The sequence below is a fragment of the Photinus pyralis genome, unplaced genomic scaffold (assembly GCF_008802855.1).
Source record: "Photinus pyralis isolate 1611_PpyrPB1 unplaced genomic scaffold, Ppyr1.3 Ppyr1.4_LG4, whole genome shotgun sequence".
Lineage (NCBI taxonomy): Eukaryota > Metazoa > Arthropoda > Insecta > Coleoptera > Lampyridae > Photinus > Photinus pyralis.
In genome coordinates this window covers 16,729,497-16,744,495 of record NW_022170511.1, presented here as the reverse complement: position 1 = coordinate 16,744,495, position 14,999 = coordinate 16,729,497, and the positions used below count along the sequence as shown (strand labels likewise).

Here is a 14,999-nt window from a genome sequence, read left to right as displayed (position 1 = left end):
ACAAAAACGAAGCAACAGAAAAAGTTATACACAGAAACAAAATAGTACTTAACGATAAGGACAGGACAGGAGGAGGAAAGGAGTCAGACGTGTTTTGGAGACATAATGAACTTAAACAAAGGTGTATACTCCGTCAAACTCTAATTAACATGCATAACAAGCTTTCTGTCTTTCTTAATGTTGGCATAGATTTAAAAGAAGTACTGAGCTCTTGACTATTCGAAAAAAGTAAAATTAGGGAGCTACACGTACGTCATTGACAAAAGTAATGATTGAGGTCCATACTGGATGCCGATATTATTGAAAAAGCCCATCCAGTATGGACCTCAAACAATGAAAAAAGCTAAATGCATATCAAACATAAAAGTAATGATCGCCGAATAGGTAAATCCTGCAGCATACACAACCAACATTTGAATATATATTGTCCAACTTGGAAATGCGAACCAACAAATTAAGGCATCTCCTCCCTCAAGAAACCGACAGATCTTGTTGTGATAGATATGTCGGTTGCTTATGCTTCTGTTTACACAATTGGTGATAATTACTTTTGTCAATGACCGTACTTGCTTATAAACTATAAATTTAACAATAATAAATATGTTACAAATTGGAGCTTTGTTTCATTTCCTGCATGTACTGTAACTTAATATCTTTGCGCAAATACTTTCCAGATGCGGTTTTGGGTATTTTGTCCACGATAGCAAATCCTCCCGCTATCCTTTTATACTTGGACACTTTGCTAGCTATGAATTCGTCCAAATGTTGTAAATTTATCTTGGTATCAGCCTTTACGCTTAAATAAGCTCTGGGAACTTCTCCATACTGCTCATGAGGTATTCCAATGACAACCGCATCCAACACATTTGGATAAGTCCTTATCAGTTCTTCGAGTTCGGCGGGTGGTACCTGATAACCTTTTACTTTGATCAGTTCCTTTAGGCGATCTTGCACGAACATGTTATTGGCTTTGTCCATGTACACTAAATCACCAGTTTTAAACCATCCATCAACAAAGGCATCTGCGCTTTCTTTATCCTTGTTGTAGTAGCCTAACATAAGTTGTGACCCTTTGCATAGCAATTCACCTGGCTGGTTAGCACCTAAATGATCAGCCTTAGGATTGTCCACTGGGACAATTTTCATCTGTGTGTTTTGTATAGCTCGACCAACTGATCCGGACGGTATATCAACTCCTTGGTAAAACGCCGTTACAACCGGAGCTTCCGTTAAACCATAACCTGTTGGAGGGACCAGATAATCGGCAGCATGTTAATATTTGACCCTACCTTGATAAATCTTCAGGTCCTTTCCAGATCGGTTGACTAATTTCAATTCATCTGATGCGCCCAGGGGCGCTGCACCAGAGTAAATCGCCTCCAAAAACTCGAAGTGAGCCCTCGTCACAGACTCATTGTTCGCCATAAATAACACTAAAATAATCTCTCAAGTAAAACACAAAATAAGCGTTAACTTTACCTAGTGGTGGTACCAAACACATCGTACTAGGCTTATATTTTAATAAAGAGTCCAAAAAAAGTGTTGGTGTAAATTTCGATATGGTTATGATGTTCACTAAACTATAAAGTTGCGATAGTAACACCACGGTTAAGCCATAAATATGAAAGAAAGGCAGAACTGCCGGCGTGGTTTCTTGAAAATTATCTGAAATTCTATTAATTTTATTCTCTTCTCCATTGCTAATTATTACCTACCTGTAGTGTCTTTGAGAGGATACAATGTCTTACAACTAACTGCGACCACTGTAGCAATTAAAGTGTTGTGAGAATGAAGTACCCCTTTCTGTTTTCCGGTGGTCCCACTCGAGTAAGGAATGACGGCGATGTCGTGTGTATTACTAGGGCAGACATCATTGAGGTCACAGACGGTGTCGATCAGTTCTTGAAAATTGACCTTGCCTGGTGCGATGGTGTTCGTTACCTAAAATGGTGTAGGTATATACGTATACATTTTTGCAGAATTGATTTCTTTTACTTTCGCCTATACGCTAAAGGCGGGGCCGAGGCTACTCTATAAACGCAATCCAATAAGCTAGAGGGAAATTACAATGCTCTATGCAGCGCCGATGTTGAACTGAGAAAAAATTGGTCACACTTTGAACATGCGTTGTCGTAGCGTCCATAACAGCATGATTCGTAATGAAAACACCGCATTCTTCTTCTTAAATCCGCTTATCTTCGAAACAGCGTCAGGTTGCGCAAGATTGAATTTTCTTCAAATACCTCGGTTAGTACATATCCCCACATTCGCATTTCGAAGGAAAGATTTGGCATTGTCAGCACCAGCTCAGCCATACAAAGTATTTCCCGTGGTAGAAGAAAATAGAAAATATATTTTATTACTAGAAAGACCGTCAACCAATTGCAGCGCAACGCTGCGCCTTTTACGTTTAGCAGAGCTCAGTATACGAAAACTTGGCCATGCGATCACGTCGCGTGGGAAGCTCCACCAGCAATCTTTATAAATCAATCATCTACGTGGACTGCAGAAAAGAATTGAAGGGAGCACTGTAAGCCTTATAAAAGACAAAACTATCAAAATATATTTACGACCGAGTCGTTTCCGGCCGTCACTTTATGTTAGTTATTTTTAAAATCAAATAGGTACTTATGTAAAAAGTACGAATAGAGCTCCGAAGAGTTAAGTCGTGGAAACTCGATAGCAGAGTGGAAGTTAATAAAAATGTACATTGTTGTTAATGAGGTTCAAGTTTCACAATACTGCAAGATAATATATTTTCATTTAACAATGATTAATTGATGTGAAACGTAATGTGAGGACATGATTTAATTAAGATAAAAGCTGCCGCATTTACGCTCAATTTTATCACTCCATGAACATAAATTGAAGTAATTTAGATAAATTTTTACTGGTGACTGGTGAGAGTGGTTGTGAAACTTACGGTAGCTTAGTAATTAATAAATTATCCCAATTAAAGTGTTATATTACTTTGTATAATAAATTTCGCAATGTTTAATCCCGACTGTAGTTCACCCGAAATTTTCCGGTTTCCTGAGTTACAACATTTGAATGTTACCCCTAAATATTACTTTGCACACGAAAATTCGCAATTGTCTATACTTTGCGGTGGTTCGGCTTAAGATGCCGTGAATTTCTCTTCGATTTACTACTTTGAGTCACAAAATTTACTTGAGAATAGTATCCGGGCTGTTAATTTCTACAGGTTTTATAGGTACTTAACTCCGCCAAAATATCTTTTCTTGTTCTTCACGTTTTCAATCCGATACCCCTTTTGATGCGAAGCATTTTATACCAATCAAAAAAATTCCCCCAATTAAAATATACCCGTTTGACAACTATACATTTATTCCACGTTAAACGCTTTTCTGCACATTCAGCAGAATCCCACATCCCACAACTCTAAAGGTACCTTATCACCGCGCAATCAAAAGGTTAGGCCGTACTTATACAGGGAGCTCATTATGTATGGAATATAGTACCTATATACCTACCTCGGTAAATATCCACTGTATACAACATTCTTCTATATGAAAGTTGTTTTTACATTTTTTTTCCCCATAATAAGTAAGCATTCCATTGTTTTTATTTCAGAAAACAAATGAATAACGAAAAACAATTGTGATGTGATAGGTTGTGCCACTGTCTTACTGTTAATAGTGAAGATTTTGAACATTCATTGCGATGAAAACCATTTTACTAATTTCGTTTTGTCTGCAAGGTTGAATAAGAACCGTACACGCTCATTTGTTTTATTTTGATGTATACATCTAATTATAATAAATTTGTGTGAAAAATTCTCCTGAATAAGAGTACTAACATGTTATATCATCGAAAAGAAAAAAAAATCTCTATTAAATGAGCCTAATGAAAAGGTGCCTGCCATTAAAAAAATTTTTTGTTGTTTCTCATTTGTTTTCTGAAATAAAAACAACTGAATGCCGGCTTATTATGGGAAATAAAATGTTAAAACAATCTTCATATCTAAAAATTTTGTACCTATACATTCGATATTTACCGAGATATACATATACTATTCCATACATAATGGGCACCCTGTATGTATAAATTCCACTTCTCACACCAAACCTTAATAGTACTTTGTGTACCAAGGCGGGCAAGTGGATATTTTGCTGAGCGAAGGAGGGTCAGGCGAGACGTTGCCGTGACTTAATTAAGTTTTTTTGTTTGTAACGTACTATATCAACCGCTTAATAAGTTCGAGAGAACCAACCGCGATTGCCCGCGGGGAGTTTGCCCCAAAAAGAAACTCTCTACTTCGTCCCTACTTTTCCAATTTTTAAAGACTGCCTACAAAATGGCGTCAATAGGTTAACTGCGCATGCGAAAAGAAATGCCATATTTGACTCTTTCCCTCAACTATATTGGAATGCGAAGTCGGTCCAGTTACGATGTAATGTATGATACAGTTCCCTAGTAGTAAGGATGCTCGGCTCGCACCCGGGATTCTTTGCATGAAAAATGTTTACAAAAACGCATGCATGAAACGAAGAGTTAACATTAAATTATTTGTAGGCTGAAGATTTTCTTCCTCAATTCTTTTGAAAATCAAATTCGGCGTTGGTAGCAAGTGGAGTCTCCATACTTGACAGCGCACTCGATCGACGCACGCGCAGAGGAATTTTCCAGTGTTGTCACTACACCCAGACGCACATTCCGCGCGACTCCTAGACTTCTCCCGCGTTTCACGCAGATTTAAAAAAAATAGTTCAAGTTACTTATGAGACGATCCTCGTAATTAGGAAGTTGATCAAAATTATTTATTTACTGTTTCATGAAAAATGTTTAGGAAGTAATGAATCCACGATAAAGTTCCTTTTTTCAAAACTATTTGTATCAAATCTCAATGGTCGATACCTACCTCCGTTTTTATGGTTACTATTGGTATTTGTTTCTGTAGCCGTTGCACCACAGTGTCTGCGAATTCTCCTAGTTGGCATGTTGTGATAATAACCTTCGCTTCAGTGTCCTGCAGTTGAGATTTGATTTCGTCTGAAAACAATGATACATTTGAAATAATTTCTGGAAAAGACGATGACTGCAGCACGCAAAGTTTGGATAATTAATTGGTGAATAAATTGATAATGATCCGTTTCAGTAATATAATGATAGTAACTTCAGTATCTATCATTTTCAATGACATCTATTTTTCCTGCTAAATTTGCCGTATTTTTAGCGCATTTCCACAAAAATTAAAAAAATGCGCTATTGTGACCACTTTGTCCGTCCGTCCGCTCGTTCTATGAGATGCTACGAGTACTAGTTCTTTGTTCTACTTTTTTCGCTATTTGGTTCGTTATGGTGTCGAGGCTTGCACCAAGGAAGGAATTTTTTCTGCGTTTATTGCTAAAAAAGTTATTGTAAAAAAACCAACAAACCGTTTTTTACATGTTGCATAATTTTACACTTTTGCCGTTTATTAACGATTCTAGAGATCGTTTATAATTTTGTATTGCTGTCTGTCGTCTGTCTGTTGGTCTGTGCGTCTGTTCCTTTGTCTGTCTGTCCCTCTATCTGTCCGTGTGAACGATAACTTTGTTTAGAAATGTCCGATCGCTTTTATCTCCGTTAGTTATTAACTGAATTGCATGAAATTCAATATGGGCATATAGCTTTAGCCATATAATACACAATGCCAAAAGTTGAGTCGAATCGATTCAAAATTCACAGTGCCCTTTTCGCATCTCGACCATTTATAAACCGAATTGCAAACTTTTTTATTTATAAAAGTATTTGAATGAAATTTGATACATAGGCAGTTGGAATAAAGGAAAATCTAACGCCAGTTTCAAAATTTGGTTTTGCGCATGCGCAGTGTCAACTTTTTTATTTATGAAAGAATTTAAACGAAATTTGATACATAGGCACTTGGAATAAAGGAAAATCTAACACCAGTTTCAAAATTTGGTCTTGCGCATGCGCAGTGCCAACTTTTTTATTTATGGAAGCATTTAAATGAAATTTGATACATAGGTGCTTGGAATAAAAGAAAATCTAGCGCCAGTTTCAAAATTTTATTTTGCACATGCGCAGTGCCAACTTTTTTTATCTATGGAAGCATTTAAGTGAAATTTGATACTTAGGCGCTTGGAACAAAGGAAAATCTAACATTAGTTTCAAAATTTAGGTTTGCGCATGTGCAGTTCCAACTTTCTTATTTAGAAAAGCATTGAAATGAAAGTCTTCTTATAAACTGAAATTGAAGTAGCACGTCAAAAATGGATTGCCCATGTGCAACCCTATCTTTCATATTTGTGGCCGGATTTTTACGATTTTAACAGAAGTTGCACCTTACAAATGGGAAATGAATGCAAGTGGAAATGCGCTTTATGTAAATCGTTTATAATTACTTTTTAACTTGTTTGTTATCTAATGCTTTAGTTTCAATGGAACTTTATATTCAAGCTGCGGCCGTGCGGACGGGCTCTTTGTTTAAGTCGCTAGAGAGAAAACTCAACCACATCAGTTATCTATTTAAATAAATAGATAACATCTTGAACCTTTCACCGTTGAAGGATTCAGATTCCTTATTCAATGCTTTCACCGAGAAACAAAATCGGTCAAATCAAAAGAAATATATAAGGAAATGAACTAAAGAATTCGTTTCCATCTCAGCCTACATAAATTTCGTGAATGATACAGCCGATATCAACCGGTAAAACCTTTTAGATCATATATTCCATCCTCCAATTTACTTGCAATGAAGAACCTCTGTGCCCACACAACAACACCTAAGTATTTTAGGTGTTGTTGCCACATACCCAACAAAGATAAAGATATATTTTGCACCATAAGTAGAACAGTGTCCATGTCAAAATCATTATTCACGTACCAACATCGTTGGGATAAAAACCAAGAGCACTATCTCAATGCACAAGACCATGAATTTGACATGGATGGAAACAGCAAGGTTAAAATATAGGGTCGTTAAAAAGTGACGATAATACTGAGGATCCTTCGATAGACCGTTAGTTTCGGTTTATTGTATCTCAAAAACGTAGTGTCGGAAGAGAGATACTCACAAAGGGCGATTTTAAGGTCTGAACGAGACATATCTAGTAGTGACTCTCGAAAACGGACTTACAACGAGAATTTCCCCAAGGACTGTTTCTTCTGTCAAACGCCCTTATGTGTACAGTTGTGCTACTTTCTTAAATTGTAATTTGTGTCTCAACTCAAGTTCCCTTCAGCTCGTTTGTTTAGCTCAAGCGACTCTAATCCTTTACATTCATCAATCGCTTTATAATAGCCATAGCACTTTGCACGCCTAATCTCAAATGTTTACAAGTGAAAGTAGCGATAAGCATAAGTTTAATAACATTCGCCGCAATAGCAAACTTTGGACCGTAATTATAGCAGACTGTGACTATTTTTAGGCTGAACTTACCTGCAGTTCCAAATGGATTTACTGTTGTTACACGAAGACCAGCTTGTAGAGCGCCTAAAAGACATATGGCGTATTCCGGAATATTTGGTAAAACCAAAGCTACAATGTCCTTTTGTTTCAAATGAAATTTCTGTCTTAGTGCCTTATTCAAATTTAGGGACTTTCGCCTTACTTCTTCAAACGTGTACCTCCTTCCAGTTTCTGCACATTCCTACGCCGCCGTTTTAGTTTATTTTATTTTAACTAACGGATTTCTGCTCACTTACCAGCGCCGTTTTATGCGGGTGTTTGCTAAAGTTTTGGAAAATAAACTCTGGTACGGTTAGGGCCGGAACATTCACGTTAGGTAAGTGGCAGCGTATTGCACTTGCGGCACGTTGAATGCGGACAAAACCACTCGAATTATTGGTTTTTAAAAAGGAACTAAATAAGTCGGTGGTTTTTACTCGCAACGTGAACCTGAACATGTCGGTAAGAATCAACTCACTACGCTAACTGGAGAGTGCGTTCACATTCACATATTCGACACAATGAGTTCAGATAATTGAACCAATGTGCTCGATAGTAACATTATTATTTCATTAAAGTTCCTATCCTACCATCAATTCATATTCCCCGGGTGGCCGGGTATTACCTCCACGAAGGTCAGATTTCCGTGTAGGAAGGCGAAACCGGTTTACTTTGGTACTCAGAACATTAAACACTAATTAAACAGTGGCGTAACCAAGGTTGGGCTGATATTGATAAAACATAAACGCTATGAAACTAATTGTGTTACGATCGCCTCACTTATAAATTTTATATGTTTTAACTTTTGCACTTCATTGTCGTAAGCTGTTTACCGATCATTAACCTGTGTGTGTTAGTCTAGGCGATAAAGACATCTAACTGGACATTTTGAGGTGGAAAAGAAAAAAATGGTAGAATATGTTCAGTTAGGTGTCAGAAACAACCTATTAAAAATCCCACCCCTCAGACCCTGTGCTTAAAGGCTCCAGCCACCCCACCATCCCCTAAAAACCGTGTTTTCGCTCTTTTTGGCTGATATCTCGCGATCTATGAGGTCTATTATGAAATATGTTTAGCTGAAAATATTTCTCGGGAAATTTTATACAAGATAGATACTCAGAAGTTAGCCTAGGTGTACCTCTTAGCCTAGGAAATTCACAAAAGGGGCGAAAATCATCAATTTTCGTGGCTTTTTGCAAATATATTGTGACCTTTAGGGCTAGATGAAATATTTTTAGCTGAAAATGCTCCACGTGAAATTTCTTACAAGGTAGATACTTAGAAATTAGCCTAGGTATACCTTTTGCCTAGCAAATTCATAAAAGGAGGCGAAAATCATCATTTTCGTGTTTTTTTTGCGGTTTTTTGCAAATATATCGCGACCTTCAGGGCTAGATGAAATATGTTTAGCTGAAAATGCTCTTCGTGCAATTTCATACGAGATAGGTAACTGAAGAGTTGGCGTAAAGTCACCTTTCACCTTCAACTTTCATGTGTGAGGAAATATTCATTGTAAAACAAAGTATGTCTATGTAAACGTAAAAACAGTATTTTCATATTAAAATATTCACACATTCATTTATACCTCAACGTAATCATTATCCTCTGCAGATTCCACTTCTTCAGGCTCTTCGACATCCTCTAGTGCTAGTGGGTCCCACTACCACTAGAGGACGTCGAAGAGCCTGAAGAAGTGGAATCCGCATCTAGTCTATAACTTTTGATTGAGAAGTCTGATCGAAAAAGTACGAATTGATTTGGATTCTACGCACCCAAATTAATAAGAACAAGTGTTTTCCCGAGAAATTTTGGTGTAGTCGATTTTTGGTAAAAAAGGAAGGTTATACACTGCCTTTTTTTGAGCCCCGAAAAAAAAATTGTCTCAGATCGACCCGGAAAAAATTTTCTTATAGAATGTGGCCTGTAGAATCCATAATTTCAAACAATTCCAAGATTGGGCTACTAGTTCAAAAGTTACAGCCCTTTGAATTTTCTTTCGAAATTGGTTTCTAGTCTATAACTTTTGATTAAGAAGTCTGATCGAAAAAGTACGAATTGATTTGGATAAGTATAAGGATAATGATTACGTTGAGGTATAAATGAATGTGAGAATATTTTAATATGAAAATACTGTTTTTACGTGAATAAATGGTACATAGAAATACTTTGTTTTACAATGAATATTTCCTCACACATGAAAGTTGAAGGTGAAAGGTGACTTTACGCCAACTCTTCAGTTACCTATCTCGTATGAAATTGCACGAAGAGCATTTTCAGCTAAACATATTTCATCTCGCCCTGACGGTCGCGATATTTTTGCAAAAAACCGCAAAAAAAACACGAAAATGATGATTTTCGCCTCCTTTTATGAATTTTCTAGGCTAAGAGGTCCACCTAGGCTAACTTCTGAGTATCTACCTTGTAAAAAATTTCACGAGGAGCATTTTCAGCTAAAAATATTTCATCTAGCCCTAAAGGTCGCGATATATTAGCAAAAAGCCACGAAAATTGATGATTTTCGCCTCTTTTATGAATTTCCTAGGCTAAGAGGTACACCTAGGCTAACTTCTGAATATCTACCTTGTATGAAATTTCCAGAGAAATACTTTCAGCTAAAAATATTTCATATAGACCTCATAGATCTCGAGATATCAGCCAAAAAGAGCGAAAACACGGTTTTTGGGGGATGGTGGGGTGGCTGGAGCCTTTAGCACAGGGTCTGGAGGGTGGGATTTTAGATTTTTAATATGTTGTTTCTGACACCTAACTGAACATATTCCACCATTTTTTTCTTTTCCACCTCAAAATGTCCAGTTTGCCAATTTTACAGTCTCTATCGCCTAGACTATGTAGACAACAATTAATAGTATATTAAGCTACAAGTGTATAATCAAGTCTTTAAAGCACGCGCAACGAGTTTAAGGGCACGACGCAAAGCGGAGTGCCTTTAACGTTGCAAGTGCTTTAAAGACCAATTATACACGTGTATCTTATAGTATTTTTTTATACCTGCAGTATAATTTAAAAATAGGAAATACAATGAAGTCATATTGACGTTATACTCGAATACATGTCTAATTAAGTGGGCTGGGTGTTCGTAATTTCACGATTGTCATGGAAACGTCACTTGACGTTTGCTTATAAAAATCATCGTCTTTGTGAATTAAACGATTTCCGTTGAAAAAGATAATAGTACGGGAGGTAGCGTCCTATTTTTACGGGTCATTTTCGCACAATTACTTTTTATTCTGCCTGGTAGTTTTTACTTAGTTAACACTTAAAACAAGCGTCAGCTGGCGCGACTGCGTGGCGTGATGGTATGAGAGGCTAAGAAACACGTAAAAAAAAATTGTTTTTCGGACCATTTTCGCAAAGCTGAAAATGGTATATATAATAGTGAACAATGTAAAAAGAGGATAATAACTGTCAGCTGATATTTAAATGTGGCAAAACCTGTTAGCTGGGCGTCCAAAGTGTAGCGTAGCGTTAGCGGGCGCTAGCGCGCGCGCCGACTTTGGAATTTTGATGACCCAGCTAACACATTTTTCCACGTTGTCGTGTCAGCTAACAAGTGGTATCCTTTTTTTTGTGCCATAAACTGATGAGGTACTCATTTCCATGCATGCTGATGTCATATTATTGGAGAAAAATATGATTGAAAGAGAATACATGAGTAAAATGGTATCACATACTGTATAATAATATTATACATAAATTGAAACATTGTATTTTATAATTTGTAACGTGGTTAAGGACATAGAATAAATCAAAAGAGACAAAACAAACTAAAAAAAGGAAACTAATAGCCCTAACCACGGCTGCGGAGAGATTATGGTACGTTTGTGTAAGATTATTTTAGGCGCTACTAACTTTTATTTTCCTGTTAGGACAAAACGCAACCAATAACACATTTCTTAGACAATTCTTAAAAAAATGCGTTACAAGAAAACAGACCGGGTCTGCGGGAGTGTGACTGAGACGGACTTATGCGCGTCGGTTGGTGTTGCCAGGAGCTGAGACGCTCGCGTTACGTTTTTAATAAATATTCAACCTCTTATATTTCTTAAACCGTTGGTCTGATTGAAAAAATGTTTTATTAAAAAAAACTATCTTGATTCATTCGGCATATTTTGTATCGCACATGTATTATACCTCCATCTGCACTCATAACGAAAATACCATAATATAATAATAAAATAGTTTGGGGATCTAAATCATCAATTTATACACGCCCGCCGTCTTTATTTCCAAAGATATTTAAACAATCTTCCACTGTTTGTCTTATTTTCTCCTTAGCTTCCTCGACCACAAGAGGGCTATTTTTTAATTTTTGGGCACGGCTCCCTAACAGGGAAATAAAAGTTGGTAGCGCCTGGAAGATAATCGCACACAATCATACCTACAGTCTCTCCGTGAGCAGCCGCAGCCGTGGTTAGGGCTATTAGTTTCCTTTTTTTGGTTTGTTTTGTCTATTTTGATTTATTATATGTCCTTAACGCACGTTACAAATTATAAAATACAATGTTTCATGTATAATATTATTATACAGTATGTGATACCATTTTACTCATGTATTCTCTTTCAATCATATTTTTCTCCAATAATATGACATCAGCATGCATGGAAATGAGTACCTCATCAGTTTATGGCAAAAAAAAAGGAAACCACTTGTTAGCTGACACGACAACGTGGAAAAATGTGTTAGCTGGGTCATCAAAATTTAAAGTCGCCGCGCGCGCGCTAACGCTACGCTACACTTTGGACGCCCAGCTAACAGGTTTTGCCACATTTAAATATCAGCTGACAGTTATTTATGCTCTTTTTACATTGTACACTATTATATATACCATTTTCAGCTTTGCGAAAATGGTCCGAAAAACAATTTTTTTTACGTCTTTCGCAGTCTCTCGCCATCTTAAGCCACGCTTTTGAACCAGCTGACGCCCCTATCGTTGATAGGTTATGGATCAAAAATCTATAGTAGAAAGATGAACTTTGCGAAAATGGTCCGGTCAAATAGGACGCTACCTCCCGTACTATAATACACCGTCCACTAAATCGATTGTTGTAAAATCTAAACAAACGTTGGTAGGTGTAAAATCCAACTCCAGTAAAGCCTATTAGAATATGAAAAGTTGTTTCCTGGATGAATGGGAAGTTACTTACGAATACAGTCTTAAATGCATCCATAATGCTGGCATATATGAAGGAAATGTCAAAGGTATTTAAATCTTCTATATTTTGGTGCATTCATTCAAAACTTTAAAGCAGTGCTGCGATTAAAAAGTGGAACAGATTTGGAAGCATACCCTAAATTACGCGCGTTTGTGAAAGCTTCAACCAAAGGATAGGTACAAAAGCCAAAGAAATGTTCTGCATTTACAGAAAGCGACCTAAGAGGATTTTTTATTTCATCCAGATGACAGTTTCAAAAGTCATACTTGAAGTATCGTTACTTAGCAACTTTAAAGCACGTGTGTTTTAAAGGCCCTTTTTCGCACGCATTTGAGTGTTTAAAACGGAGATTGTGATTCAGGTATAATAAAAACATAATTTTGACCTTGGTGCAACTAGTTTTTTTGTTGTCATTGGAATGAAAATCCAATCCTATAACGAGCCCAATGTATACTATTTTTTGTTTACGTCCTGAACAAGAAATACATACTTGCTCTGAGGTACAAGGTACAAGCAGTTTTTTTCCTGCCTGAAACTTCAAACGTGTAAGGCGAGGCGAGGTGTAAGGTTGGAAAGCAATACAACACATAAACAAGTATCAATTCTGCACAACTCTTGTGCAGATAAAGCGCATTTTTTTAAACCAAACTAGCTTTTGTTTTGACATCACCAATGGATATATTTCTTGCAGTTGTCTCAATCGCTCTTTGTGAGTACCTCTTCCGACAATCCGTTCTTGGGGTATAATAGGGAATATACCCGATCACGATAAGAGGTCGACGAGCAGGGCTATGGTTGGTAGAAATTAATTCCTTTCGTTGAGACCTTTCATTAGAGTACCATGGAGGATAAAACTAGTTCCCCCCCCCCCCCACCCCCTCCACCCGTACTTTAATAAGAGTACAGAAAGATAGGCAGTAGTTGATAGAAAACGGTTCCTTTCGTTAAGACCTTTAATTATAATACAATGAGAGATAAAATTAATTTTTAACCCCCCACCCTCAGGCCCCGTCCCTCACTGATCTCGCAAAAGAGTCGCACGGGAAAGTTATAGTTTGTACAAACCAATTTATTTCGATGAAACCTTTCATTAGAATACCATGAAGGGTAGAACATGTGTTTTCCCCCCATTTTCTAAAATTAACTTGGCACCACTGAAGGCATGCGTCTGCAATCTGAGACCAATTTGTTATCGTATGTAAAAGTTTTGCACGTTTTACTTTCAAAAACAGCAACTCAAGAAATAATTCGTGGGGGGCTCCGCCGCTAAATTTTACAATGAATCTGTGAACCGCACCATAATGAATTACAAAATGCAAAATCAGCAAAGCTAAATCACGACACTATTTTCTACATCAGTATATAGTTTAACATCGTTTAAAATTTGCTGATATAAGGAAAGGGCCCTTGAATATTTTTGAAGACAGCCCTCTAAAATGAAGTTACGCCACTGGTGGACGTACGTACGTAAAATGGTGTAAAAACGTACATATACCTACTCGTACATGGCGTACCCGCGTACATTTGACGATGCAAGCTATGCGGCTATTTAAACTTTCATGTACGTAAAGATTTGGGCTTCTAACCTTGCCGAAATATCATTCAATTAACGTTTCCATTTAGTTACAAGCGAATAGCGATTGAGCTATGCATGTACCTGATTTTTAACACACTTAGGTATTAAATTTGAAGTAAATGGAACATTGCCGTTACGCTGTGAACATTTTATTTCGTTGCATAAAATAAGTGCATCCCTGGTGGGGATCGAACCCACGACCTTTGGATTAGAAGTCCAACGCGCTATCCTCTGCGCCACAGGGACATGCCGTAAGTTTTTTGATTTGTTGCACAAAAATCAACGCTGTTTATTGCACAATTTATTATAATTTTATATTAAAAAATAAATTAATATTATATAGATAAAAGCAAAAACCAGTTTTACTATACCATTTTTAACATCAATCTACAACGAGAAAGAAGAACAAATGATGCTTTACTTAATTACTTTAGAAAAATAGCTACAAATTAAGGAAGTATTTAAATTTGTCATAAAGGTAGGTAGATATGTATTGCCACAGATGACAGAAGCGTAATCTGTGGTAACGGGGTAATCTATGGCAGAGCTTAGTTTATTGATCAAAATACGCAGATAAATTCTCTGCTACACTACAACATGCAATCGTGCACTTTAGGTTGCATACCTTTATAAATTTGACACTTATAATTAAGTCAAATATCAAAATCATAGTATGCATCGTCAATGAATATGATTGTATTGAAAATTTAGAACTGATAAGATTATGGACTGCGCTTAATCAAATGATTGAGAGTTATTAGGTACACACAGCATCAGGGGCTTTACACAAAAGACATAGGAAAACTTGAGCAACGATTTGTTTTGCACATA

The 14,999-nt window shown here is 36.9% G+C and overlaps 1 protein-coding gene and 1 non-coding gene across 2 annotated transcripts; both read right to left on the bottom strand.

The window, feature by feature from the left end:
* Positions 1 to 124: 124 nt before the first annotated feature.
* Positions 125 to 8,000, bottom strand: LOC116167979 (4-coumarate--CoA ligase 1-like). Its single transcript, XM_031483606.1, has 7 exons — positions 7,675 to 8,000; positions 7,409 to 7,619; positions 4,883 to 5,013; positions 1,716 to 1,941; positions 1,480 to 1,665; positions 1,290 to 1,433; positions 125 to 1,241 (listed from the first exon to the last, which is right to left on the bottom strand). The coding sequence occupies exons 1-7, from the start codon at positions 7,873 to 7,875 to the stop codon at positions 604 to 606; spliced, it is 1,737 nt and encodes a 578-aa protein (XP_031339466.1). The 5' UTR covers positions 7,876 to 8,000; the 3' UTR covers positions 125 to 603.
* A 6,341-nt stretch (positions 8,001 to 14,341) lies between these two features.
* On the bottom strand, positions 14,342 to 14,414 carry Trnar-ucu. Its single transcript has one exon. It is a non-coding gene; the product is annotated as a tRNA-Arg (tRNA).
* Positions 14,415 to 14,999: the final 585 nt, after the last annotated feature.

Excerpts from the sequence above, each read along its gene's own strand:
- LOC116167979 (XM_031483606.1), bottom strand. The coding sequence starts at position 7,875 with ATGTTCAGGTTCACGTTGCGAGTAAAAACCACCGACTTATTTAGTTCC. Across the intron at positions 7,620-7,674 it reads ACCCGCATAAAACGGCGCTG|GAATGTGCAGAAACTGGAAG; the intron begins GTAAGTGAGCAG and ends ACGGCGGCGTAG. Across the intron at positions 1,242-1,289 it reads GGACCTGAAGATTTATCAAG|GTTATGGTTTAACGGAAGCT; the intron begins GTAGGGTCAAAT and ends TCCCTCCAACAG.